The sequence below is a fragment of the Centroberyx affinis genome, unplaced genomic scaffold (genome assembly GCF_046629955.1).
Source record: "Centroberyx affinis isolate AG114_WGS23_722 - 3 ecotype Tasmania unplaced genomic scaffold, CSIRO-AGI_Caff_v1 ptg004640l_1, whole genome shotgun sequence".
Lineage (NCBI taxonomy): Eukaryota > Metazoa > Chordata > Actinopteri > Beryciformes > Berycidae > Centroberyx > Centroberyx affinis.
In genome coordinates this window covers 148,187-175,943 of record NW_027282241.1, presented here as the reverse complement: position 1 = coordinate 175,943, position 27,757 = coordinate 148,187, and the positions used below count along the sequence as shown (strand labels likewise).

Genomic DNA, 27,757 nt, shown 5'->3' with positions numbered 1-27,757 from the left:
ATCATGGGACACTAAAACTCTCCAGACTGATGAAATTCTTTTAGGGTCAGCAGACAAGGTGACAAGACTGAGTGTATGATTTTATTACATTTTATGAAGTCATTTTATTTGATTTTAGCACATTGTTTTAGGGTGACCCACAGCACATATTCAGTGGGAGGGAAACTGTGGGAGACATTAGGCCTTTAAATGAAGAATTAATTTACAAAATCATAACTTAACCAATAAATTAATGAATAAAATGTGCAAAAGTACCACTGAACAGGTGTGGTAGAAAGTTTTAGTGTCACATAATGGTCTGAATGGTGTTTCAGAGGCTTTTCCTCCCTGCCAAGAATAAAGATCTGGAGGAAACAATGACTATACAAGACACAGTCAAAGTCACATAAAAGATAAAGCAAATCAAAATGTCTACATCAGTGCTCCAAATGGCAGAAGTCCAACATCAAAGCAGCAGGCTCAAGAGCCAAGCCTGTTTAATTCTTGACTAAACAAAGACAGCTCCTCATTGAGTCTGCCACAGACAGTTTAGACTCACCAAGAGAGAGCGCACCAGCTCTTTCAGCCTTAAATCTTTTCAGTTCAGTGAAGAGGGAACAGACTACATAAATAAATACACTTGACCTTAGGGACAGATGCAAAAACAGATTGTGTGACCATAAACAGCAATTTCCACCAACTGTTTTAGAAATGTAAGGGCACAAATAATCAGGAAGCCGACCCAGAATGGCCTCATAGATAAAAAAAAAAATATACCAATAAATTAGCCTATGAATGGATTAGTGGACTATGATGAGTATGCAGTGATGTAGCGAAGTGTAAACCCGCCTAAACTCATTTCACCAACCGTTTTATTTGCATAACAGAGTTGACCCACCTGTTTAAAATCTTTCTGAGGGAAGTTTATAGTATACATCATAGTGAGCAGTGTCAAATTTATGTAAGTTGTATAAAAGTTGGGGTCTTTCATGGGAAAAACAAATGAATGCCTTTCTGATAATGTAATTGATTTGTGTTTGTATTGATGGATGTTGGCCTTATGGTGATTGCTGACTGGAGGTCATGGTTTGCCCTTTTTTTTCATGATCCACGTGGAAATTGTTGCAGGGGCAAATAGTAAAAAAAATTAATATAAATCAGAATAGAGCAAATAGGCGTTGTGTAAACATACTCAATCGACAATTCCAACATGAGGAATAAATGCATGAATGAAAGCATGCAAATATATGGATGTATTAAGAGGGTATGCAAAATTGCAGCAGAACTTAATACTGACTGAAGAGAATGTGAAATATGCAGTATAATAAATGCAAAGCTACAAAACACCACTCTATAACAATTAGAGGAATAACAGAATATGAAGAAACACATTACACCTCTACATCACAGTGCTGTATGACGGTAAGTAAAGAGGTTTAAGTTTCTTTTAAATGATTAAAAAAGGGGCCATTATCACTTCCTTGATGTCAGGCTGGAGGTTTTGATTTTGGCGAACGGTGATTGGCTCTGAAACGAGGAACTCGCGTGTGCCCGCCTCTCATTGGCCGAGCGGGGCGGAGTGACGCGGCTCAAACTCCAATGGTAGGCTGCCACACTGTGGTTACGAGAAGCCCCAGCCGCTGCTGCCCAGCCTCCCCGCCGCCTCCAACCCTTTCTCTTTCTTTATCGACTAGTAGTGCGTTCTGCATTTGGCCTTTCCCCGATTCCCGAGCAGTCAGCCTCGGCCTTCATCTCGCTGGTAACGGGCCCGCTTCAAACACACACAATCTACAACCCAAACTAACGGCTTCTGCTTCACTAAAGTAAGACGTTAGCGCGGTCCACGATGCTGAGACTGATTTTCCTCGCTGCTCTCGCCGGGTTCACCCAGGCCAGTGATGTGCTTGAATTCACGGATGACGATTTTGACAGCAGAATTGGAGACCATGATCTTATTCTCGTGGAATTTTTCGCCCCCTGGTAAGTCTTTACGACGTTTTGTGGAAAAAAATAACCTGTGGAAATGTTAACGCATAAGCTAGCTGAACTTGCTGCGTGCTTCATATCGATATAATCTAACGTTAGCTAACTAGCTTGCTGGATACTTTGCTGAACTTGTAATACTGCAAGTGTTTCCCCATGGGTTTTCTCGAGATTTATTAAATGCATTATATCCGCTATACAAATTGCATACCGCCTCTTCTCTAGTTTAGCAACAGGATCCTTACTGTCAAAATCCCATTAACGTTAGCTGTATTGGTTAGTGACCTAGCATGTTAGCTAAAGCAGTAAGGTGTGTAACGGTTCATTTATTTTTTCGGTCGAGCCAGTAATCAGGAGACCGAGTTTGACGATGCACTGATTATTCAACTAGGCAAACAGCAGATCATTTGTCATAACTTATGTTAGGGTAATTTTCAAACAATCAGGTCAGCTGTGAAGTATTTCAATGGAAACTACGTGAGAATGAGGTTACTAAGGAAGTTGGGGGCGTGGCCGTACACTGTTGTAACGTCCTGATTGGCCGGGGAAGTTTTGGTGTCCACCTCTGATTGGTCCCAGTGAACTGTTACATGGTTCCACTGAGGCAAACTTGAGCAGGATGAGAGTGAAACAAGAGGATACAGCTCTAAATATTTGACGCTGCGCACAATTTCTGCTGAAATAAGTAAAGCTAATATTTTTCGTCTTGTGAATACTTTTCCTTAACTCTTGATTCAACTTCTTGTATTATCTAAATCCTGTTCATATACTTCAGTGGTATCAAATTCCACCCTGTGAAGTCACTAGATCTCCCTTAGAGTTTCCCCAAGCTGAAGCCTGAATAAACTGCAAGGGGAGTGTAAATGGTGCTTTTGTTTAACAGATCCATATTCTCTGTCCTCTCTCTCCCCCCTCTCTCTATCAGGTGTGGCCATTGTAAACGGCTAGCACCTGAGTACGAGGCAGCCGCCACGCGTCTGAAAGGCACTGTCGCATTGGCCAAGGTATTGCACAACTCCCTGCTCTTCACTTTGTCCACCGTGGTCCAACTTTCTGTACTCTGTACTCTGAACTCTGGTACTTTGTGAAACTCAGTGCCTCTTCAGAAGGTGAATGTTGTTGTTTTTTCCTTTAGGTTGACTGCACAGCCAACAGCAATGTCTGCAGCAAGTATGGAGTGAGCGGCTACCCGACTCTGAAGGTCTTCAGGGACGGAGAGGACTCTGGCGGCTACGATGGGCCCAGAACTGCAGGTATTTGGCTCTAATGTGATTTTTAACATGTAGGCCTGTATGAAATATCCAAAAGGCTCTCACACCTGCTTGAACAGTCCTAATGTCTGCTTATCCTTGCTGACTCATGATCTCGTTTATTCTGTTTGTCTCTCCATCTGTTTCTCTGTCTCTGTTGCGCTTGTGCTTTCATTTTCACTTTCTTAGATGGGATTGTCAGCCACCTGAAGAAACAGGCCGGACCAGCTTCTGTGGAGCTGAAGGCTGACGCAGATTTTGAGAAGTTCATTACAGACCAAGACGCAAGTGTTGTTGGTAGGTTCTTGCTTGGATTTCAGCCGTTTCTGTCTCCAATACTTGATTTCTCTATTTGCTAAATAGTTTAAGTTACTTTAGCCTCTGCTTTCAGACTCTGTAGCTCAGTTCGAACGTGAATCAGCATGTGAAAGTGACTTTAGGCAAATATTGGTACATTTTGACCGTGGTTGGTAAGTTTGTCATCTCCCCAGCCATCATTTAGACATCCTGTCTGTCCTGGATGTTTTTATAGTATTCGGCTCTTAAAACAGTTATATAGTGGCTGATGATTTTTGGAAATTATTTGTCACGGTGAGCGTTAGATGGAAAAGTTGGCTCCCTGCCCTCAACATGATTCATCATTCCTTCCCAGGGTTCTTTGCTGATGCTGGAAGCACGGCCCAGGCAGAGTTCCTGAAGGCTGCCAGCGCCCTGAGAGAGTCCTACCGCTTCGCCCACTCCAACTCTGAGGCTCTCCTCCAGAGCCACGGCATCGATGGAGAGTAAGTAGTATAGACACACTGCTGTCAGCCAAATAAGTCGGTCTCTTGTCAGTCAGTAGTGGAACTGGTGTGGGTGAAGCAGCAGCGCAGCAGTGACCTTTGATCTGTTGTTTCACAGGGGAGTCGTCCTGTTCCGCCCACCACGACTCAGCAACAAGTTTGAGGAGAGCACCGTCAAGTTCAGCGAGGAGAAGTTCACCAGTAACAAGGTCAAGAAGTTCATCCAGGACAACATGTGAGTCCATGTCCTATCCTCTCAGGTGCAGTTGCTCTTGCTCCTTGTAGGCAGCAGAGAGGATAGTTGATTTTATTTCCCAAGTACAATACATGTACAGGAATGTGCCTTGCTGGCATTGGTGCAGACATACAGTCATCTAGCATAGTAACATAGTACATATTGACACACATGGCACAGTGCCAAGAGGATCTCATGTAATGGGTTGTGTGTCACTCTGCAAACACAGATTCAGCTTTTACTCCGGTAGCATGACTACTAAACCTGTAAAATGCATCATTCTGGGCTCAGATTAATGGTATTTGCAGACTCCTTTGACTAAAAAATATTAGATTTTCTTCTTGGCTTGTTTTTAATCAGATGTTCTTTAGATTCCGATGTCCTAACAGGTTGGAAGCCCGTGAGATAATTGAGTGTCCCATATGCATAGGCAAATCACCGCTAAAGACAGCAGACAGCATTGGCTATAGTACAAACATTTCTCTGTCTGGTTTTGAGAGCAGATCATACAGGACAGACTGACAGGATATTGTGCAGATGATGCTAGAGAGAACTTGGGTGATCCTGCTGTGTTTGTGTGAGATTGTATGTGGAGAAGAATCAGAAGGATGCACGTCCTCACACACCACAGAAGTAATTAGAAGGGATTAACAGTAGAGACACATCTGGGTACATGGGAGGTAGACCTAACGAGTCTGTCAGCCTTAACAAGTAATTTTTTTTAACATTTTAGTCACTTGGCAGTAACTTTACAGCCCCATTATCTTAAAGTTGATATGACCAACAACATGACGGCCTGTTTAGATTTGGTTGACTAATGAATTTAAATGTGTGAATGCAGCTAGCATGCTACTTCCTGTGTTACTTATTTTGCTCCTCTGCATGATGTCCTCAAATGCTGCACTATGCTGCACTCAAAAAGTTCTGTAAGGAAGGTGATGACAATAAATAGAAAAACGGTTGAAAGAGCACTAGATAATGGTGGGTGACTTGGCCAGTAACAGTGTATATCACGGCGTAATCTTTCTGTTCTGGTAATGTCACATTCAAAATGTTAAGTGCAGGAACCCAGTGGGAATGCCTGTTTTTGTCCAGAGTTTCAACAGTGCAGTTACTTTAACACTTTGTTAATTTAAAGGCAGATATCACAATTAAGTATTCTGACTTTTCTTTTACTAGGAACACTCAAGTACACCTTTTGATAAAACAGAAACAAAAACGTTTACAACATTGGCGCACATGTTTCATTTTCATGTGATGAGATAGTTTCCTGGTGTTACCACCCGTAGGTAATGGCAGTCATGCAACAAAGCTTGCAGAGCATGTTTTCCTGTAGTTCTGTTTTTGCAACCAGACCGTGTCCCTACGGTAAAGGATATCCCCTTTTCTTAGCCAGTCTTTGTCATCTTTCTTTTGTTTGGTCAGAGATCAAGAGTTGCAGTTGTTTCACTTTTACTTTCCTCAAGCCTCACTTACATAAACAGTGCACATGGGTGCGACTCATAAAGCAGCCCTACCCATGTGTTTTCAGCAACTTTGCAGCTAATGACAGCTTGACATTAAGTCTGCAGAACGTAAATACATCTGCATGACCCAACCAAAGACTGTTCACCTGCAGCCTGGCTCATCCAGTAGAAACAGTATGGACAAATCTAAACCTTAGAACAGATTTTGACCAGTGAATTTTTTCCACTGGCATGCCACCCACCACTAGCAATATATTATGTGGTTATTCATGCGTAGCTAAAAGAATATAGCCTGTTTGTTTACATTTCGTTGTGAAATGATGAGTTCTTACTTCCTGTCTCCCCCTCAGCTATGGAATGTGCCCCCACATGACAGACGACAACAAAGACCAGATGAAGGGCAAGGACCTGCTGGTGGCCTATTACGATGTGGACTACGACAAAAACCCCAAGGGATCCAACTACTGGAGGAACAGGTAAGGAGTCCTCTAACTCACCACAGAGCTGCTCCTTCTCCAGCACCACTCTAAAAAAAACTATAAAAAAAAACAAAAAACAAGGAAATGAAGGAAACATTGTTCATTTTTATTTTGTTGGATTTGTTTTCTCTTTTTTGTGTTGCTATTGTCACTCTGTGGTACTCTGTCTTCTCCTGTAGCATTCTCCTGTCGTAGTTGGTTGTGGGAAGCTTTCCTCCCTTCATACAGGACCAGTGATTTGAGGCACATTCTTTTTCCAGTTTATCTTCAAAAGCATCACTTGGAAAACGGACCAAATGAATGTTTTGGGTTTTTTTTTCCAGGGTGATGAAGGTGGCCAAGGGCTTCGTGGATCAGGGCAAGAAGCTGAGCTTCGCCGTGGCCAACAAGAACGCTTTCGGCCACGACATCGCTGAGCTGGGCCTGGACGCCAGCTCCGGAGAGCTGCCTGTGGTGGGAATCCGCACCGCCAAGGGAGACAAATACGTCATGACCGAGGAGTTCACGTGAGTAAAGTCAAATTTATTACCATTCCACACCAAGGGTTGCTAGGAAATTTTCCATGGTGCAACAAGTACATTTAAAATGGTAAAAACATTTCACACATACACATAAATCAGTGAATCGTACATCTTCCTCTAGCCAGTTTGTTTAATTAAATAAGAATATAAAACAAACGGTACAAATCCAGTGGCGCTGTATAACTCAACAGAAGCCTATTGAAACACAGTGAGGGATGTTAGTCCTTTATGTATTTTGGGACGGGGCTTCAAAATGTGAAGTGGCACCTCTGTGAGTGGGTCACACGTCAGCATGTGAATAGCACTGAATGACGAAGGGTTCAGGTACTTTGAAATGTGAGGTGCAGTTCCAGTTTTTCTTGGTGTTCAATTCCATCCTCAACATCCTCAACCCGTCATCCTGATAGATGTCACATTGCTTTTGGAACAAGCGTGGGCCAAAATGGTGATATTTTGGGGCTGGTGTCCAGTGACGTTGCATTGGTGTTGGAATTTGATACACAGTTGCGCAACAGTGACATATGGTACTAGAGATCTGCAGAGAGAAGAGAAGAGCACTAACAAACAGATGAACAGGAAGACGCTCATTTTCATTTAACTTGGCAGGAGTTGACAATGATACAAATATTATTGTACATGAAAGTGTGACTAATGTAACCCTGGAGACATGTTGATTCTACATGCCTTTTCCTAAATGTCCCATTTCCCAGCTGATTGCTTTTAATGTTGTTTTTTTTTTTTTTTTCCCTCCCCCCAGTCGTGATGGAAAGGCCCTGGAGCGTTTCCTGCAGGATTACTTTGACGGCAAGCTGAAGCGCTACCTCAAATCAGAGCCCATCCCCGAGAACAACGACGGACCCGTCAAGGTGAGACACAGCGTCCGGTAGGGCTGAACGATTTTGAAAAAATATCTAATTGCGATTATTTTGACTGATATTGTAATTGCGACATGATTTGGGATATTAGAGGGAATCATAATTTTTACATAATTATTCTCATTTTCATTGAAAAACTTATTAAAATGATTATGGTGTGATTTTTTGCGGGGATCTGTACCAAACAAAGATGTTTTCTTAAGTCTGTAGAATATGTTGACATCTCTGCAGTTCAACAATATTTACGACAATATTTAATTTAAAATGGTATTTTGACACACATTTCGCCTTTAACAATCGCGCCTCCTGCGATTTGAAAATTGCAGTAGGCCATATTGCGATTTTGATTAATTGTTCAGCCCTAGCGTCCGGGAATGTTCCTAAATTTCTACTTTAACCTTATGTATACTCCGTGTCAGGGGTGTAATTTTTTTTTTTTTTTTTTCTGTAATGGATGTGATTTAAGTCAAAACGTTCTTGTGTCAAAGTAAAATTACTGACTTCAAAAATACTCCTTAAGTATAAGTACACAAAAGCTACTCGTTTAGCACTGACGGGGTAAATCCGTAACCTCTGCCCCTGTGTCCAGGTTGTGGTGGCTGAGAACTTCGACTCCATCGTCAACGACGACAGCAAAGACGTGCTGATCGAGTTCTATGCTCCGTGGTGCGGCCACTGCAAGAGCCTGGAGCCCAAATACAAAGAGCTGGGAGAGAAGGTAAGGGAGAGATACATGCGGGACATATACCATTTGGTAGACATTTTTATTAAAAAGGCCTTAGCATGACTAGCAGCATGACTGCTCATGTTATAAGTATGGGTGGCCCAAGTGGGAAAACGACCCCCTAACCCAGACAGTGCTGGTGCCATGCTCGACCCATTTAACTACAGGACCAGACGAAACTCAGACTGTCCCTAGAACTGGAGATTTAGATTTTATTAACCAGTTTACTTTGCAGAGAGTAACAGTTTCCCTCCTCTACCCCACACAGCTGGCCAGTGATCCCAATGTTGTCATTGCCAAGATGGACGCCACAGCCAATGATGTGCCATCTCCATATGAAGTCAGAGGGTGAGTAATGAACCACTTCACTGTCGTATTCAGGGTTTGGGGGAAAAAAATGATGCCTTCAAAGTTTTGAAACTGAAAAGATGGCCTTGAAAGTATGTGATCAGCTCTCCATCCTAGCATCAACATTTCACATCCAGAGGAAAAATCCTGTAGTGGAGAAAAGAAGCAGTTTTAAAATTAAGGATTTCACCAGGATTCCTTGACTTAATTTGATCAATGTCATGTCTTATCCCAAAATATGACGATTTGGAGTCCTTGAATTTCACCAACAAGACCTTAAAAGTCATTGAGAAAGTTGTTGAATTTGATGTCTGAGTGAATGTGGGAACCCTGGGTATAAAATATTGATTTTGATGTCTTGGTCATGTTCATAACCCATTTTAAAAAGTAGAGTGTGAAGCGCATCGTTACCTAATGCTATGATATATATTGGTTCTTTCTCATCTGATCAACCTTTCCTTCTTTTCTAGATTCCCCACAATCTTCTTCGCCCCAGCTGGACAGAAAATGAGCCCAAAGAAATACGAGGTGAGTCTCAGCTTGAGTGATCGTTAAAACAAAGTTTCATGTCTGTATTCTGGTTAAAGTCTTGGTCTTTGCCTCCTGATCTGCATGTTGGCTAATGGACTCGTGTCTCCGCTCTGGTTCCAGGGCGGTCGCGAGGTGAGCGACTTCATCTCCTACCTGAAGAAGGAGGCCACCAACCCCCTGGTGGCGCAGGAGGAGCCCAAAAAGAAGAAGAAGAAGTCGGAGCTATAAAAGCTCAGAACTGGAACTCGACGTCCCCCGCGACAGGAGGAGGATCGGGGAATCCCGACAGAGAAAGAACTAAATTATATTCCAGTCTCTTAGTGAACTACCGAATGCTCTGAAGCCAAGTCACCATGACGCGGCCCTCCCTTTGGGTCCTCCGCTGCTCTGGGAAAACTGTGGAAGGTGGAGATGTGGTGGCCAGGGCCTGCCTGATTTAAAAACAACAAAAAAAAAAATTGTTAGGGAAGAGGGACAGCTTTTGAAATTTGAGATTATTTCCCCTGGTCTGTCTACTACACCTCAGACTGATGCACTTTGGTTTGACACCAGTCTCCAGTCATCTATCGCTTTGTTTTTGTTGTCGTCGTCTTGACAAGGGGTATTGGGTTGGTGAATTATTTTTTTTTTTGTTTTTTTTTTTATTTTGTACCACGTCTTTGTTTTTGTACATTTGGAAGGATCGTGAAATAAAAGGCCCACAAAACCAAAAAGAACTGTATGATTTGATTCATGAAAGTAATCTTAAAGTTTTGAGTAAAACTATTGCTGACATTCGAGTAGGGCTCGGCAATATGGTTGAAATCAATATCAAGATAATCATAGGGATATAAGGATAGGGATATTTTTTTATATCACAATATGGCTCACGTATGCAAATTGACATGTTAAATAATCACATTAATGTTCATCCCATTGAACCAAATGGTAATGTTTGGTGTGATGTCAAACAAAACTGACATTTTTTTTTAATAATACTCCTACCAGACCTCATTTTGTCAGAGTTTTTAAATAAAATGAGCTTATTATCAACAATTTAGACAGAAGAATTGTATCACGATATCCCAAAATCACCATATCATCACAATATGATTCCACTGAAAGACAATAAATGATATTGAATATTATCGCCCAGCCCTACTTTCAAGCTACTGATGAAACCATATGCTTCCCCATTTAAAATTTGGTTTTGCTGTCACTATGTTCCCCTATGTTCCACTCACTTCCCCTGACTCTAAATCTTTGTATCATGGCATTACTACATCACCTTTTCCTTCATTTCTTGCTTCCTTTTTAAATCCATTTCTTTCCCCCCAGAAAAGAGTTTCATTCAGCTCAATACATGCAAGGTGGGACCTTGAGGATACGAGAAATGTAGTCTCGGCCATTTCTCATTTACTCAATCCAAACAAAATGATAAAATGCAAATATAAACAAATAAGGCTATTTAAAAGGTTACCACAAAAGCTTACAAACAAAATATTAGATTGACACAGGAGCTATAAAGAATCTGTTAAATCAGTGTCATGCCAGTATGCAAAAAATTAGATCTATACGCAGTGTCAGTCACAAAATCACTTCTCTGTCTTTGGGTTTTAGTGTGATATTGAAGTCCCAGGCCTAGCAACTCTGCTCTCTGTGGTTAGGCTTGGTGGAACTTGCTTCTCCTGTTTTTAGTTTCATACGTACTGTATACTTTTGTGAAGAAAAGTTTTCAGTCAGCGTTAGGTGTTGGCAGTCGTTATATATATAAAACACATAATACCAAGAGAGCTTTCTTTGCTCCATTTATGGACACTACAGTGATGCAACAGGTGCAAGGTGCAGCCGAGTCATATTCTGAGAAAGATAAATATTTCTGTGAATAGGGCTTGAATGCCACACTCATCATTGCTCTGTTAATGAAAGTAATTCTGGCCCTGATGCAGTGGCTTGATCACAGTAGTACGTCTGACTTTGTATAAGGCAACTTAAGCTGCTATTTATGTCTTTGGTGGTTATCTGCAGTGGCGTAATTATTTATCTATGAACTGTACTTGTTTAACATGACTGTGGGCAGTAACGCGCCAAGCCGGTAGGTGGCAGCCCCGCCTGTTTTGGTGATTTGAACACTTCCTGCCAAACGTCAAACGAGGAAGACAAAGAGCCAATCAGGATGGAGAACAGAACACTTGCCCGGACATGTTCACCCTGTACACGTGCTGCGGTCTGAAAAGGTAAAAATCTTCAACCTTTATGTTTACTCTTTTTCTGTCATTGCCTGGCTTTTAAGACACATATCTATCTATTTTAGCTGGTATTTGTAATTTACGTCATATTATTTTCTTGAGAGTGTGGTCTGCAGTGTGTTGTTTGACGTGGCTGTCGTGAACTAGCATAACGTCAGCTGTGCAACATTCCATTCTCTAGCATGGACACAGCGGTACGCCAAACTCCGTTCAAATATCTGTCAGTTAGATCTTGCCTTGCTCATCGGCAGACGTATATACCGCATGAAACATGACTCTATACTTATTATGAATCCATAGGGGTCAGTAGTTAATACGGTATACATACAATCTACCAACGACGTCTAAAGTCATTAAAATATAAACTTCTGCTATCGGCTCACACTGATCGGTACCGTCCATCACGGTGCCGGAGAGGACTGTAGGAATAATCGGGCTTTCAAATGTATAAATGGAGATTTTAGTGATTTACGAGCTTCTTGGTGGGTCATATGTATGCCGAATTTACCAGTGGAACCTAATGATGCAGAAAAAGTCTTAAGTCATATTTTACGAAGTATGTTATGGTCGACGACAAGAAAAACAACATTAAACTGCTAGGTTTTGGATGGAGTCTGATGTGACGTAACTTCACACAAGAAGCTTGTCACACGAGAAAACACGAAGGATTGTCTCTCCGAATTATTACCTCATACTTTAGTTAACTGTTATACTTATCAAGCTACATACCTTAGAAAATGTGTATTAGTACTCTAAAGAATTGGCCATGTTGGGTATTGCAGTTTTTCTTTCTAGTACTTAAATTTCACACACCCGGCCCTTATCCTCCATTATGTTTCTACATAGCCAGCCTGCAGAGTTTATGGGTTACAGTTACATGAAACAGAGGTAGGAAAATAGCATGTATTTACACTGTTTCTAATATAACCCAGATTACATAGACGAAAGTATTCATCTTAAAAATAGCAATTTGCTATCTGAACTCCTTCCCTAATAATACATTATGGTATTTGTGTGCGCTTTTTTTTCTCTTGCAGAAATGATTCCCTGGTCAAATATATGGGCTGATGATGGCAGAAGCCTCTAACAGGAGTAAAGCCCCCTCATGGGGGCTCCTCAACAACAATAGGTTTTTATGCAGTAAAGCCATGATGCTTCATGCTATGGAGAACACTAAAGCCAGGAAAAACCGCCAGCGAAAGAACAGAATCGCCAGCTTGAAGAGGAAAATACCAGACAACCACGATGACACACTGGATACAAATAAACTAGTCAAAAAAACAAAAGTGTGCTTGAGCCATATGGGGCAAGAAAGTCAAAGCACTCTGAACTCAGAAGACACACGCAGTGATGTGTCTAAAACTGGACAGCAGACCTCTGGGTCCGGGCAGCAGAGGTCAGCTGACCAGCAGAGGTCGGCTGCGGCTCTCGGGGAGAGCTGGGAGGTGGACAGCGGCTTCTCCTCTGAGACGAGCCCTCCGGCTAGCGGCCGCAGTTCGCCTTGCCTGTTCACCACTGTGGTGGCCTTGGACTGTGAGATGGTGGGCACGGGGCCGGGCGGGCGCTGCAGCGAGCTGGCCCGCTGCAGCATACTGGACTATCACGGCAACGTCGTCTATGATAAATACATCCGTCCCTGTCAGCGCGTCACGGACTACAGGACTCGCTGGAGCGGCATCCAGAGGCATCACCTGTGGGACGCCACGCCGTTCGCTGAGGCCAGGGAGGAGGTACGGTCTGCCTCGTATTTGTGTTTTGAGATCTGCTGCCTGATTCTCTAACCATCTCCTCTCACACAACACACTCAGTTGTTACTGTTTATTGAATACACAGTGAGCAAGTCTGTATAACCGATAGGGATGGGACGATATGCTTCTCTCCCAATACGATGCGATACATGATACGGGTTTTGATTCGACCACGATACAATCTAACAAAAGTTCAAAGACAACAAAGAATGATTTTCCCCTTTCAGGTCGTTTAATTCGATTATCACAGCAGGCCGGAAAACTATTCAGTATGTCACAAGAAAAAAAGCCAAATTTGAGGAAAAATCAGAAAAATTCCACATGAATGATGATAAATTTGTATGGTAGAAATATGTTTTTTCCTATCCCATAAATCAGTTTGAGATCCACTGAATAGAGTATAGATTTTGTTCCTGCTTGCTTCCCCATTTGAGTCTTGCACAAGGCTACCTTTAAAGTTAAGATCAAGGTGACAAGGGACTTTCCACCAATCACAGATCCCAATGTATTCCCTAATTGTGTCCCACTATAAGTCATTCATATTTTAAGTTGTCTTCTTTTGCACTTCCATGGCTCCTCTTCTTCCAGATCCAGGCTATTCTAGAGGGCAAGGTGGTGGTGGGCCACTCTATCTACAATGACTTTGAGGCCTTGGACATGCTCCACCCGGGTCACATGGTCAGGGACACCAGCACTACGCGTCTCCTCACCCGATTGGCCGGCTTCCCCCGCGGGCGCTGCCTCTCCCTGAAGATCCTGGCCAGTAAGCTGCTGGATAGGAGGATTCAGGTGAGAGCTTCATGAGCGTGGGTCACTTTGGAAAATGTAAACGAAATCTGGAGATGTTTCATCACAACTATTAGTATCTTTAAGTATAAATATAAGTATAAATGTGTTTGATTTTATTGCTACAAGGACAGATAAAACTTTTCATTTGCTCTCAAATACCATGAAAGAAATAAGGCTTCCGCTGTCATCTCTAAGAACTACTAAAGGGACATTTTTAGAAATATTAAGGTTTTTTGTGTAGTATTATAAATTAATAAATACTTTGGGAGTATAATAAAAAAATTCCAACAATCAGAAACATGTTTGCAGGCAGGTTATCAAAAGACATTCTGGGAAACGTAGCAAAGTGGGTTCACCAAAAAAGTAGATTACAACACTTCATCACAAAACAACTCCAGGAATGCAGTGAAAATCACAAATTGTGTTATTTAACAGTGTAAGAGTATCTGAGGGTGGATTTTCCCCTTTAATAATGTCCACACATAACTGCAGTGTACTCACCTGTTCAGTACATGATTGTAATCAAAGAATTCTTGCTGATCATAACTTAACCCCGTCTGGTTTTCCCTGCCCAGGTCGGGAGGCGGGGCCACTGCTCGGTGGAGGACGCCCAGGCCGCTCTGGACCTCTACAAGCTGGTGGAGGGCGAGTGGGAGCGGGAGCTGCAGGAGAGGATGAGGGACGACGACGCAGCGCTGGAGCCCAGCTTTGCCTCCTCCAACCACTACATGCAGGACCAGTACTGGCCAGAAGACCTCACAGCTGACAGCCAATGAGAGGAGGGAGAGGCGTGGCCTGGAAGCAGGGACTACTAACAGTGTAGTCTGTACTAATTATATACTTGACAGACTTAAAAGGAAAAAGTAAACAGCAAATCAGTGGTAGATAAATAATTAAAGGTCCCCATTACGTGGCGATGAACTCATTCATCAGAGTGGTTTCAGATGGCAGATAGCTTGAATAATGCACATTTTGACAGAGTCTGGATGAGAAATAATGTAGGTAGTAAATGCTCAGTATGTCTGTCTTACTACCCTAGTATTAGTCTTTCTAACAGAAGAGAATACTGTGAAAAATAGGACATAAGACTTTCATTCCTCTGTAAAACAAATGGCCTGACCACATTGTCTCATATGAGAAGACGTACTGTATCACCTTTTGGAAGATAACTGTAGTTCTTGAATGAAAACACATGCTAACTTATTACTCGAGTTTTAAACATGTTAAACATGTTTTAAAGTTCCTAACAGCATATTTTTCTTGCTGTGTGTTACCAGATTTTTGCCAGAAGAGGTGTTGACAGGTTTTTAGTAATCATGCTGTTTCAGACTATGTTTTGTTCATAGCGTGAAAAGTGTCGACACTAAGTTGGTGCTCTTAAAGTCGGGGTCATTAACAAATCAGATGCAAGGTTTAAAGTTCCAGTTCCTCAACAATACTTGCTCTTACTTGAAGGGTTAATTTATCAACTATTTAAAGGTTTGGCTAAGTGTTACATATATTAAATATTCTAGACTACTTTGATGGTTGTGTTCACTTGTAATGGTGGGATTTCATTACCACTCATTGCATGCTGCTCTTAAATGCCCTAATAAAATGGCAACATTAAGAAATAATATCTTAGTCTGTGGTCTTCATTTGATTTTGATGAGTAAATGTGACAATAATGGAAGGAATTTGAAAAGTGAAAATTAGAGACAAGACAGATCACCTGTTTTAAGAATGCAAAGTTAAGTTTGATTTGTTTCTGTTGTGCTGGCTCTTTCACCTCAGTATAACTTAGTAGTTTCTGGTTAAACTGCAATTCCCAGCTGTAAGAGAAGAGAGGCCAAGTCAGAGTTGAGTTGGTGAGAGGCTCCTTTAGTGTTGTACGCCCTCCAGTGATCAGTACAGGAAATCCTACGCTTGGCTCTGAACATAGTTTACTCTTTCCACAGATTAAAACACAGCTCAAACTCAGTGTCACGCTTTGTCATTTCCCTCAGTTTTATTGATGCTGCAGTTTGTGGAGAAATTGAAAGAAAGATTATAGATGGGTTTTCACTTTGTTGATGAGCCTGTGAACCTTGAGAGAAGAGTGAGAAAACTTCTAATACATATAATAAATAAGGAATTGCTGTGCTCATACTGCTCAGTTGACAGTGAAATGGGCAGGCGATATTTCTGCTATTCAACTGCAACAACTTTTTCATCAAAGAAAAGAAGGGAAATGCAAGTAGTCTGAACTAACATAAGCTCACAAAACTATATTTCCCTTTAATGGAAGCTTTGCTGCAGTTAATCTTCTAATGCAAAGTAAATGGTAGCTTGGTACCTTCAAAAATATCTTCTCCACCACTGCTTATCTTATTGTACTGTATGTTATCTTATTTTAGCATATTGCATCTTATCGTATCTTGTCTTATCGTATCATGGTATCATATTCTATCGTGTTGCATCTTATTTCATATTATTTTATCGTATCATGTCGTATCGTATTTTATCGTATCATATTGTGTCATATCTCATGACCTCCCCGTGGTCTTGAATCATTAGGTCAAGGATCACGCTAATGCAGGGGAAACACTCCAAGCATGGCGTCATCGAGCGCTACGAAATCCCCCGTCTTGAGCCAATGTTGGATCAGCAACAGCAGCATTAACAAATGAAACCGCAGTTCTGTTGGGATTGGGAAACGCTGGAGGGATCATCCAGGTCAGGGGTCAGTCACAATGGCAGCAGGTGAATGTGGGTCTGTTTCCAAACGCATTGCAAAACCCACCACATTAAACATGGGTTGACCCAGTAGTCTCAATTCATTTGGCGTGAGCGGAGTCTGACATAACACTGCAGGGATGGGATTGTTAGACACACAGAAGTACCATTCAGTTTTAATGCATGATCCCTGCAATGTCCATGTTTTACATATATTACATTAATTTTATGTGCTTATTGTATGTCATTAGTTTGTGTAGGCCTAAGGGGTTTGAGCGTGAGAATAACTGGATTAAGTGTGTGGCATTATAGTATCTCTTATTTTCTATAACAATTACACCTAAGCTGCAGATGGAGATGTACAGTTTTTATACTCTCTCTAAATAGCTCTCTAAATGGCTTTGACCTTGTGCCTCAGCTTCTTTCTCTCTCTCAAACACACACACACACACACACACACACTCTCTCTCTCTCTCTCTAAAGCTTTAACTTGGCCCTATGGCTCAGCCCGTAGGGAGCACAGAGCCTGGCATTGTTTGGCCAATCCAGCTACTTTAGCTCCCCAGACCACTTCGTTGAGAAGATCAGGCCTGATTTATCAGCTTACTGGTCGGCTGCCTGCTCCCTTCATCGTTGCGTCAGGAGGAAAACGTGTGCCGATGACGTCAGAGCTACCAGCGTCTTAGAGAGGAAAATGTCCGACTTCCAATCACACAACCGCCACACAAAATAACAGCCGGCTGGTGCGATGAGTCCATAGACACTCGTCACTAAGGCACTTCCAGATGCAGAAGAGAAGATGGGGTGAGATCCAACAGCACTGACAATCTCTTATGTGTGCATGGATCATTCACTGGAGTTCCTCTTTAAACAGTATTATCAGAATCAAATCACTTTATTCACCAAGTGCCATAAATGCACAAGAACTTGCCCCTGGTGGCACTGATGCAGAGACATAAACAACTTAAACTGTAACACAGGATGAGGTACCACTATACCAGGACCTCACATTCACTGAAAAGGACCATTGGAAGACATATAATAGAGTAGACTATACATATCACTCTACATATTGCTGTTGTTGGGTGAAAACCTCATATCTCCAACTTTTGCCAACTTTTCAGTGACTAATAAAAACAGAACAGCCTTGTTTTTAGCTTGATGACCATGTATGATGATGATGAGTTTATCTAATTGGTTCGAATTTCACAAACTCAAGGGATGCAGAATTTTCTCAACCCATAGAGAAGCATATAATCCTTCAATATGAAAAGCGACAAAATTGGAGTTACAAGGTTTTCAGCCTACAGCAACAATATATAAATTCAGCATTCAATTACCATGATTACAGTCTCCTACAGTATTTGTTCTCCAATGGCTCTTTGTTAATTTGTTTTCACGCACACTTCCTTGTTCCCTCACTAGATTACTTGAGATTAATCTCCAGACCTTTTACTCAATCTCATTCAGTTGTGATTAGACATGGAGATTGAGCACATGTCTGTACTGTGTACTATGCACTGATCACATTATATAAACATGCCTCCCACTTTATAACCTTTACGTTACTCTCCATTCCTAATGCTCAGAGTAATACACACACATTAACACACACACACACACACACACTCTGCAGCACAGCAAGCAAAAAGATTGGTAAGATATAATATGCATGTGAAAAGTAATCTGATCACAGGGAATTGTGGATAATTTGGGGTCCGTGTTTACTGATATGAATGGACCTAAGCCCAAATCCAAATCCTTATAGTGGAGGTGGTTGTTGTGTGTGTGTGTGTGTGTGTGTGTGTGTGTGTGTGTGTGTGTGCCTAACCCTAACCCTATTTTGAAGATTTCCCCTTCACATCATTCAGATATCAACCAATGCTATCAGCTGGGCTTAGAATGATGGATTTCTGATGTCAATGCAAAGACCTCATGTAATTTGTGAGATGTTCAAAGCAGAAAACTGGCCTAAAACTGGCCTTTTTCTACAGAAAGGCATACTCTGTGAACTACTAAATAGCCTACCGCTGCTTTACCCCTTTTGCTTTGCTTCTTTTTTCTTGTTTTACTTGCTTTTAATACTCTTTATCTTACAGCAGTGTAAGATTTGTGAGAGTGAGTATTTGGACGCTGCCCCAAGTCTGCTGGCAGCTCCATAAAGACCAAACTATGCAGAAGTTAATGAGACTTATTCTCACACAGAACTACAAGAACCTTCATACTCCTTAACAACCTTCAGCTGTCCGCTCAAGTTTGTTATAAATAGAATGCATTGTTATGAATAGGAGGTAATGTATTCACCCTTTAGTTTGTTTGTCTGTCTGTCTGTCAGCAGGATATCTCAAGAACTTATAAACAGATTTCCATGAGATTTGGTGGACAGATCGGCCTTGGGCCAAGGAACAATTTATTTGATTTTGGTGGTGATCTGGATCTGGTATTTCTGATATTTGATGATTATCAGTTGTAGCCTTAGCTATGAAACTAACACAGATGGAGACTTGATTTCAATGGTAAGGGGATGTTTTGAACTTCACTTCAAATTTAAGTGTTAGGAATGATGTCTTTGTGTGTAACAAAAAGTTGGAGAATTGTTCAGCGTTGGCGGCAGTTTGTGCTCTTCTAGACATTATTATTATTATTGCTAGTCCAGTTCTTTGTTGACTGGCTGTTCAAGATGGTTTGGTGTTAGAGATGGGAACTGACCCAACAGTATCAGAACCAGATTGATTTCCCATTTCACCATCATGCCTCTAAACATGTGAAACAGGCTCCTCCCCTCCTGTCACCCGAGTCTGCTCACGTTGCAGAAATGAGAGTGAGAATCAACAGTTACAATGGACACTTTTCACTCCGTTCAAGTCGCCTAGGAATGCAATCATCCCACCAGCCCTCGTTAAAGCCCTCCATCACTCTCCATTCCCCCTTAAACCGCCTCTTACCTAAAAGCCTAAAAGCGTATACCCAACATTACATCATCTCTATGTTTCCTGGCCCCGCCTTTATCACAGCAGCAGCTCTGCCATTGGCTCAGCATCCTCACTTTCTCCCCTCCTCCTGCCCTCTTCCCCTCTGCCACTTTTATGCTGATTATTGGAAAAGAAATCTGATGGGTGTAATCTGGTGTGACGCCACTAATCCCAACACTACAAATCATAGGTGCCCTGCACCCTGCTCCACACAGAGTCCTGTGACACCCGGCAGCACCGCCACAGCCTCCCCAGGTAAGACTCTGCTGATGTGGGGTAACCGGTACTACCTCACCCCCTTTCTGCCTTGGATGTTGTACAGTAATTTTACCAAACTGGAATTTGGCCTCCTGGGTCCAGCTGTAGTTTTGCTGTTGTTGATGGATCAATGCTTTTGACCAGGGACAAGGAGGATGCTGTGTTGCCTTATTCAGTAACATGAAACAGAAAACTGATGGATGCTCAGCTGCTTTTGATTTCCTATCACAATTTCCTCCTGTATTTCTAAGGCATTTGAGTGCTGAGCCTGATAAGTAAAGACTTGTTCAGTGGGTAATGTCTTGTTCACCCTAAAAATGCTTACACTCATGGCTGTAGAGCTGCAATCTTTGATCTTTGGAAGTGTCTACTAAATAGCATATACTGTATCTGTAAATATCTCCAGCAGTCTATTATAGAGTTATAACAGGTGGAAGGAAAGCTGTAGTATTTTACTGTCTCCTAACTGATGGCCTGAGGCCTTTCAGCAGCAGTCTGGCTGCAGAAGTCTCTTTTTGGTTCAATTTGTTGAAGACTGATTAACTTAATCAATATGAAGAAATGGAGTAGTCGTTTACCTTTGATAGCCACGAAGCTGAGCTGACTATGTTTAGTCTGTACTTTATTGATCCTGCATACATACAAATGATCATGTCTCAAATCCTTGAGATTTACAACACTGTTGATTATGAAGCAAAACACTGTGAACCTAAATCTCCTGATAAATCATCTAGCAATGGGCAAATGCTAAATATAGCACAACCAAGGCACCCTGAGAGCAGGGAGTGCAGGATGGAGGGGGATTAATTTGCAGTACAGTAGGTGAATTGTTTCTTTCTATATTTAACTGACAGCTAAACTGGGTTTCATGTGAATCAACAAATCCCTCTCCTTTTTCCTCCAGAGTGAACAAAGCTGACCTAAAGAGCAGAAGACATGGCCGTCGTTGTAAGTACATTCCTTTTTTTTTTTATCTTTGTTTTACAATGATTATTCAAAACTGTTTGGGCCAAGTTGTGCTCAGAGACAACTATAAAGATGAAGAAGGATTAATCAGTGTTGATGTTTTATATATGTGAGTTATAACAGGGGCATTTGGGAGATGCACAAGGCAACATGGTTGTGTAATCTGTAATACCCCCCCTCACAAAGTATAGTTCACAGCAGCTCAATATTTCTCAAGACCAAAGCCCATTGTTGCTGCTGGGATGCCGTCAACAGCTAGCCTTAGCTGCTAATCTCTGGTTTACTGGTAGTCTTTACCATGTATTTACAGGCTTTACTGGACTCATGTGAGGGAGATTAACCTGCAAACACTGAGGCCTATTGATTATGGTTCCACAACTCTCTGGAGGACAGGAGGTTTGACTCACGTGGATTAGACGTGTTTTAAACCTCATGCAGCAGTTTGTTAGCTACCAAGTCTTGTGAGAGAATTAGATTTTCTGCATTTAGCTGATGCTCTTATTCAGAGCGAATTACAATGAGTGCAAAAGTAGGAAAAGCTTATCACAAGCAACCAAAAGTAAGGGGTAGCCTACAAGGGGAATTATGGTGGAGCTGGCAGTCTTTGAATCACTTTAAGTGTCACAGAGTGTTTCTCTGCAGACACAATGTAGACACAGATAAATGTAGAGGAATTGCACATTGTTTCTCTGTAGTCACAAATGGAAAATTCCAGTTGATTCCAGTAGAGCAAGTCTACCGGTTTCTACTTGAATAAATGGGTTGCTAATAGATACAGCTGGATTGCTGTAATGTTACTGGTCCAATTTCCCTGCCAGTAAAGTGCTAGTAGTTTCAACTGGATTCAGTTGCCAGATCACAAGAGAGAAACCATTTCACTCCCAGTGGATCTACTGGTTTTACATGCTAATGGTTTCTGTGGGATTCAATTGGATTCAACTGGTGTGAGCTGAACTGGTTAGGGCCAATTCTCTACCAGTAGAACTACTTGTTTAATGTTCTAATAGCTTCTACTGGATTCAACTGCTGCCAGTTCTACACAGTGGCACCTGCAGGATTGAACACAAAATCCATCAGTTGTATCAGTGGGGAAATGATCAGTTCCCGTTCAAAAACAGCACAGAAATCGACCACATCTTTCAAATTTTTGTATGTTTGGGTTTCGTCACCTGTAAACCCTCTATCATATTCACTGCCCCCCTCTCCCCTCCCTCCCGTCAGAGTGGAACTTTCCGTATGGTGTCGGAGGAGGAGCAGGCCCTCAGGGCCAAGCTGGAGCGTCTCACCGTCAAGGACCACGGGCCGGTGTTTGGACCCTGCGCCAAGCTGCCAGATCACACTGTGCAGAAGGTACATTACAGTAGCTATACTTCTTCTCACATATAACTTGAGCTCCATGAACAGCTTGTCAGTTCATGAGGATGTGTAACACCTGTTCTTATGATATAATTAATAGCACAAAATGAGAGCAAATTATGGTAACTTTTAAAGGATAGTAGATAAAATGATAATACTTTTACACACTGGATCCTCTACATTTTAGAGATACTGTAAACTGTTTGTTTTTTTAAACCAAAGGGAATATAGCATTTTTTTATAAAACTCATGTAGTCATGTATTTCATCACACTCTCCCTGTACATTTCTACCATCCATCATTCATTCACCACACTGATAAACATAAACTTTTCATTCATTTCATTCACTTTTCTTATTATATCTAACCAAGTTGCATGAAACCAAAATCAAAACGATTGGATTTGTACCTGTATCCTACCAGTCCTCACTGCCTCAGCGCTAACTGTCTGGTCTGGCTCCCCCTGCAGGCCAAGGACGAGCTGAACGAGACGGATGAGAAGCGGGTCTCGGCGGTGAAGGAGCTGCGGGGAATCATTAAGGAGAAGGCGGACGGAGGCGACGACCTGGCCAAGGGGGTGCAGGACACCTTCGGGGAGAAACCCGACTCTTTGCTGGTCCGCTTCATCCGCGCCAGGAAGTACGACGTGCCCAGAGCCTTCGATCTCATGAAGGGTGGGTCTGTAAACTGACCAATCAGTGACAAATACGTCACCTGTAAATGTAGTGCCTACCTTTGGTGAATCAGTGAAATTTAGAAAATGCTGGAGTGCAGTGGTGTCTGAGATATTGTGTTACGGACAGACGCATGGATGAATTAACAAATAGATGAAGACAGATCCATAGTTCCCCAACAACAACTAGTTTACAATAGACAAAAATCTATTAGGTTTTCTGAAGTGAGATCTGGAAACAGGGTTTGACCGATATGGGCTTTTGTGAAGGCCAATACCGATATTTTTGCATTGAAGCTGCCAAGAGCCGATATTCCATATCTTTAAACTTGACCATTTTCATGCCAAAGATTTACATTTCCACAGAGAATTGTATTTTGTCAGGGTGGAAAAGCCTCTGAAACAATATTAAAACCATCAAGTAACACTAAAATTCTCCATTGAAACATTGAAAAAATGTAGACTAATGAAATCCTTTTAGATTGTTTGGCAGCTCCTTAAGGCACCTGTTAAATTATAGGGGAAACTCTGGGATAGATTAGGCCTTTAAATGATGAATACATACAAAAAGCATTATCAAACAATTAACTGAATAAATAAGATGAAAACAAGAAGTAAACAGAAGTTAATTGCAGGTTTGAGTGTTTTTATGTAGCTGTGGTCAGGGAGGAACCTTCATCATATCACCAGTGGATGACATGACTGGACGATAGCTGATATGTAATAGAAGGACAGTATCGGCCCGGTCTGACCCTAGTATCTGCTGGTCCTGCGTCTCCATCCAGGCTACGTGCGTTTCAGGAGGGATTACCCCGAGCTGTTTGAGAACCTGACCCCGGAGGCCGTACGCAGCACCATCGAGGCCGGATACCCCGGCATCCTGCCCAGCAGAGACAAGTACGGCCGCGTGGTGCTGCTCTTCAACATCGAGAACTGGGACTACGAGGAGATCACCTTCGATGAGGTACGCGCTGGATGGCCACAGATCCCACAATGCAACCCGGAAATGTAGATCTCACCAGAAGGGAAGAGTGACACAACTAGAACAACATTCTGATACTCTCCAGCTACACAAAGAGCTGATTTTTGATTCTTTGTGGCATTGATCTGGTCTTCTCATAGCTGTCAAAACTAGGGCTGAACGATTTTGAAAAAATATCTAATTGCGATTATTTTGACTGATATTGCAATTGCGATATGATTTGCGATATTAGAGGGAATGATAATTTTTACATCGTTATTTTCATTTTCATTGAAAAACATATTAAAATGATTATGGTGTGATTTTTGCAGGGATCTGTACCAAACAAAGATGTTTTCTTAAGTCTGTAGAATATGATGTGCAGGCCAGGTGCTGATCTGCAGCACGACAATATTTAATTTAAAATGGTATTTTGACACTCATTTCGCCTTTAACAAATATTGCGTCTCCTGCGATTTAAAAATTGCAGTAGACCATATTGCGATTTCGATAAAATTTCGATTAATTGTTCAGCCCTAGTCAAAACTAGGAGAAATCACATACACACAAACAGATTTTTCCCTGTTTAGACGGACATGAGAAACATCATATCCGTGCCACAGAGATTTAAATGTAGCTAAAGATCCACTCACTTTCAAAATATTGAGGATAAAGAGGAGATACACTGGGATACACTAAGAAATACACTGACACATATCATCAAGGTGTAGCTCAACTGAGTGAGTAAAAATGGTGTGTGTGTGTGTGTGTGTTCATGTGTGTGTGTGTGCAGATCCTGCGAGCCTACTGTGTGATCCTGGAGAAGCTGCTGGAGAACGAGGAGACTCAGATCAACGGCTTCTGCATCATCGAGAACTTCAAGGGCTTCACCATGCAGCAGGCGTCGGGCATCAAACCCACCGAGCTCAAGAAGATGGTCGACATGTTGCAGGTGGAAAACGCCTGTCAAACGTATCCCAAATTTATATCATGGACTAGTTCATATATCAAGGACTAGGGTGCTTCCACAGGTAGATTAGAAGGTGGGATAGATGGATTTTCTATAAATGAATGCTGCAAAAACTTGAAAAATCAAGTTTGTTTTTAGTTCATTTTGAGCATTCTGATGTTTTCAAAGCCTGTTTTTTAAAGACTGTAAGTTGAATTGTGTGTATTTTCATTCTTAAAAGTACACAATACACTACACAAGATTTAAAAGTATGTAAAAAAAACTCCAAAACAACTACAACAGTAAATTGGCTACACAAAAGATTTTTAAAAAAGTTTCAATGTTAATATCTATCAAATCAAGTGTGAACAATCTTATACCACATAGAAAATACTGTAAATAAGTCTTCATATCTAGTTGTAGCTTAAAGATTAGAGAAGCAGGTGAGTGACAGGACAGGTTGCAGTTTTAAATCCCTTCTGCAATTAATATTCTCTCCTCACTTAACACTGACCAGGTGCCCTTGAGCAAGGTATTTAGCCTCTAACTGCTCCAGTAGAGCTGCTCAGTGGTTAAAAGTAGAATACTGTGGTTGCACCGGTCAGATGCCAGGTGTAAATATGTACAGCTATGTGATAACCGTCCCTCGGTAAACAAATTCTCCTGTACTCCACATTTAGCCCTCTAGTGTTTTCCACAGGATTCCTCTTCACTGCAGGGTTAAGTGACCATCATCTCTCTGTTGTCTCACTCTTTCCCCCCCATCAGGATTCGTTCCCTGCCCGTTTCAAAGCTGTGCACTTCATCCACCAGCCCTGGTACTTCACCACCACCTACAACGTGGTCAAACCCCTCATGAAGAGCAAGCTGCTGGAGAGAGTGAGTGGGGAAGCGGGATAGAGTACAATAATTAGACATAAGAATAAGAATAATACTAACACTACTTCTACTACTAATTATACGACAATCTTGTTAGCCAAAATTGACAGAATATATCTCAAACTTTGGTTTCAGGGCAAGACGTACAGAATACAGTTAATAAAATTTGTGCTAACATGATTTAGACCAGTGGTTCTCAACGTGGGGTCCGGGGACCACCAGGGGTCCTTGAGGAGATTCCAGAGGGTCCCCAGGAAAATGATGAATTGTTAAACTTCACCATTATTTAATTTACAAGAAGTTAACACAGTTAGAGAATGTAGAAGAATGACTGTTTTGATCATAGTTTCTCTGTTATCTTTCTACTTACAATACAGATAGTCATGGAAAACAAAGGCATAAGTGACTGACTAGCTGTACATATCTAACAATACAAATATTCTCAGATTTGGGTCAAATGGGGGTCCGTGGGCCTAATGTGGACTACATTAGGGGTCCTTGATATGAAAAAGGTTGAGAATCACTGATCTAGACTGTCATAACATTAGGCTGCCTAACATTTTAACCATATGTATGTTCATATAGGAGTCATGTCTTTAATAATGAATACGTTTTATCAGAGCAGGGGGAGTCTTCATTAGTGGCCAAAACCAGACACACACTAATAAAAATCAAACAAAAAAACCCCACACAATAGTGAGTTAATCACCTTGGTTGAATTTTTAATACTTGGATATAATACATAGATTTAATCCTATTTGGGGATTTATGTTTCATTGTTTAATTTAAATAATCTAATGGTTCAAAATTGAGCAGTTAACCAGTATTACCTCAGCATTTTATTACATTTTACATTGTTTCTGATAGGTGAAGCTGACTACAGGCTTGGTACTAGTGTATACTACTGACTTTACTACTAGACATTACTACTGATTAGCAGAGCTGACTGTAGGATCTTGACTTTCTAATACCCATAATGCCACTGATGTAGCAGGAAGTAGACACAGAATGGCTGCATGAACACAAGTAGTAATAAAAATTTGCATTATGATGTATTTTAGGAATAAACAACAAAGGCTATCTATATTTTTCTGTATACCAGTGAGTATACAGAGTAATATGCCCATTTAGCAGCAATATTACCATTGATTTATATTGGATGGTCGGGTACCAAATCCCCACCTCCTCATATACCTCCACACCAAAATAACAGCTGCTCTCCTCGCTCCAGGTGTTCGTCCACGGAGACGAGCTGGACAACTACTACAAGGAGTTTGACGCCGACATCCTCCCCGCCGAGTTCGATGGAAAAAGCCCCAAGTATGACGGCAAGGCCACATCAGCCAAGCTGTTCGACTAAACACCCTCCTCTCGAGCCGTTATGCATTACGAACCCCATAGACTGTGGAAACTCAAAAGTCCAATCTAGCTGTGTGGTTGTAGGAAGACGAAAAAAAAAGAAAAAGAAAACATAATGTGTGAAAGCCATGAATGTGTGAGATGTTGGTGTTGTTTTCCAGTGGTTATGTGAAGTCCTGACAAAGCACAAACAAACAGGAAGGAGGCAGTTCTTTTACTCTTTTACTCTTTAGCTTCATGCTGCTCTATATTCTGTATAAGCAATTTGGTCGACACTTTTATCCAAAGCACCTTACAGTTCCACATTGCCAGCAACTCTTTTGAGACATTTCATCAAAGAAAATAAACTCAAAAACAAGAGAGAAGCTCCCAAACATCTACTCAAAACACACAGGCTTTTACTTCCATTAAGACGAAATGAGAGTCTTAACACTAGAGCGTATGTGATTTCCTCTCTTTCCTCTGTTAAACTGTGCTTTGTCTGGACCTCAGTCCACCCACACAGCTTGTTAAAACTGGCCGGCCCCAGCTTTCTCAGTTTCCACCCTGACCATCCTCCTTCAACTTCGACACAAGGCTGATATTCCAACAAGTGCCTGTCTCTTATGTGTTTGGTTTTTTTTGACTGTTCTGCAGTATGAATATTGTGTTTCACCCAGTGTGCTGCCATGGTGCGCTGATAAGAACGTCACCACTAAGGAATGTGTACAATAAACTGTATATAAATGTACATAATCGTCTTTGAGTCTCTC

General features: G+C 41.6%; 3 protein-coding genes across 3 annotated transcripts; all 3 read left to right on the top strand.

The window, feature by feature from the left end:
• Positions 1-1,652: 1,652 nt before the first annotated feature.
• pdia3 (protein disulfide isomerase family A, member 3) lies at positions 1,653-9,983 on the top strand. Its single transcript, XM_071544712.1, has 13 exons — positions 1,653-1,959; positions 2,888-2,966; positions 3,098-3,215; positions 3,402-3,509; positions 3,865-3,994; positions 4,113-4,229; positions 6,046-6,171; positions 6,498-6,680; positions 7,453-7,561; positions 8,160-8,288; positions 8,563-8,642; positions 9,113-9,170; positions 9,294-9,983. Exons 1-13 carry the CDS (start codon positions 1,826-1,828, stop codon positions 9,399-9,401), a joined length of 1,479 nt encoding a protein of 492 aa, XP_071400813.1. The 5' UTR covers positions 1,653-1,825; the 3' UTR covers positions 9,402-9,983.
• Positions 9,984-11,351: 1,368 nt separating this feature from the next.
• On the top strand, positions 11,352-15,534 carry isg20 (interferon stimulated exonuclease gene). Its single transcript, XM_071544721.1, has 4 exons — positions 11,352-11,389; positions 12,439-13,131; positions 13,738-13,938; positions 14,514-15,534. Exons 2-4 carry the CDS (start codon positions 12,469-12,471, stop codon positions 14,712-14,714), a joined length of 1,065 nt encoding a protein of 354 aa, XP_071400822.1. The 5' UTR covers positions 11,352-11,389; positions 12,439-12,468; the 3' UTR covers positions 14,715-15,534.
• Positions 15,535-19,839: 4,305 nt separating this feature from the next.
• LOC139665641 (retinaldehyde-binding protein 1-like) lies at positions 19,840-27,701 on the top strand. The gene is made up of 8 exons (XM_071544723.1): positions 19,840-19,859; positions 20,767-20,810; positions 22,050-22,178; positions 22,654-22,858; positions 23,643-23,821; positions 24,612-24,770; positions 25,536-25,646; positions 26,878-27,701. The coding sequence occupies exons 2-8, from the start codon at positions 20,799-20,801 to the stop codon at positions 27,004-27,006; spliced, it is 924 nt and encodes a 307-aa protein (XP_071400824.1). The 5' UTR covers positions 19,840-19,859; positions 20,767-20,798; the 3' UTR covers positions 27,007-27,701.
• Positions 27,702-27,757: the final 56 nt, after the last annotated feature.

Bases quoted from the DNA above. Each gene is read 5' to 3' on its own strand.
- pdia3 (XM_071544712.1), top strand. From the start codon at position 1,826: ATGCTGAGACTGATTTTCCTCGCTGCTCTCGCCGGGTTCACCCAGGCC. The intron at 4,230-6,045 runs GTGAGTCCATGT...TCTCCCCCTCAG, and splicing joins AAGTTCATCCAGGACAACAT to CTATGGAATGTGCCCCCACA. The intron at 8,643-9,112 runs GTGAGTAATGAA...CTTCTTTTCTAG, and splicing joins TCTCCATATGAAGTCAGAGG to ATTCCCCACAATCTTCTTCG.
- isg20 (XM_071544721.1), top strand. From the start codon at position 12,469: ATGATGGCAGAAGCCTCTAACAGGAGTAAAGCCCCCTCATGGGGGCTC. The intron at 13,132-13,737 runs GTACGGTCTGCC...CTCTTCTTCCAG, and splicing joins TCGCTGAGGCCAGGGAGGAG to ATCCAGGCTATTCTAGAGGG. The intron at 13,939-14,513 runs GTGAGAGCTTCA...TTCCCTGCCCAG, and splicing joins TGCTGGATAGGAGGATTCAG to GTCGGGAGGCGGGGCCACTG.
- LOC139665641 (XM_071544723.1), top strand. The intron at 22,859-23,642 runs GTGGGTCTGTAA...GTCTCCATCCAG, and splicing joins AGCCTTCGATCTCATGAAGG to GCTACGTGCGTTTCAGGAGG. The intron at 25,647-26,877 runs GTGAGTGGGGAA...TCCTCGCTCCAG, and splicing joins AGAGCAAGCTGCTGGAGAGA to GTGTTCGTCCACGGAGACGA.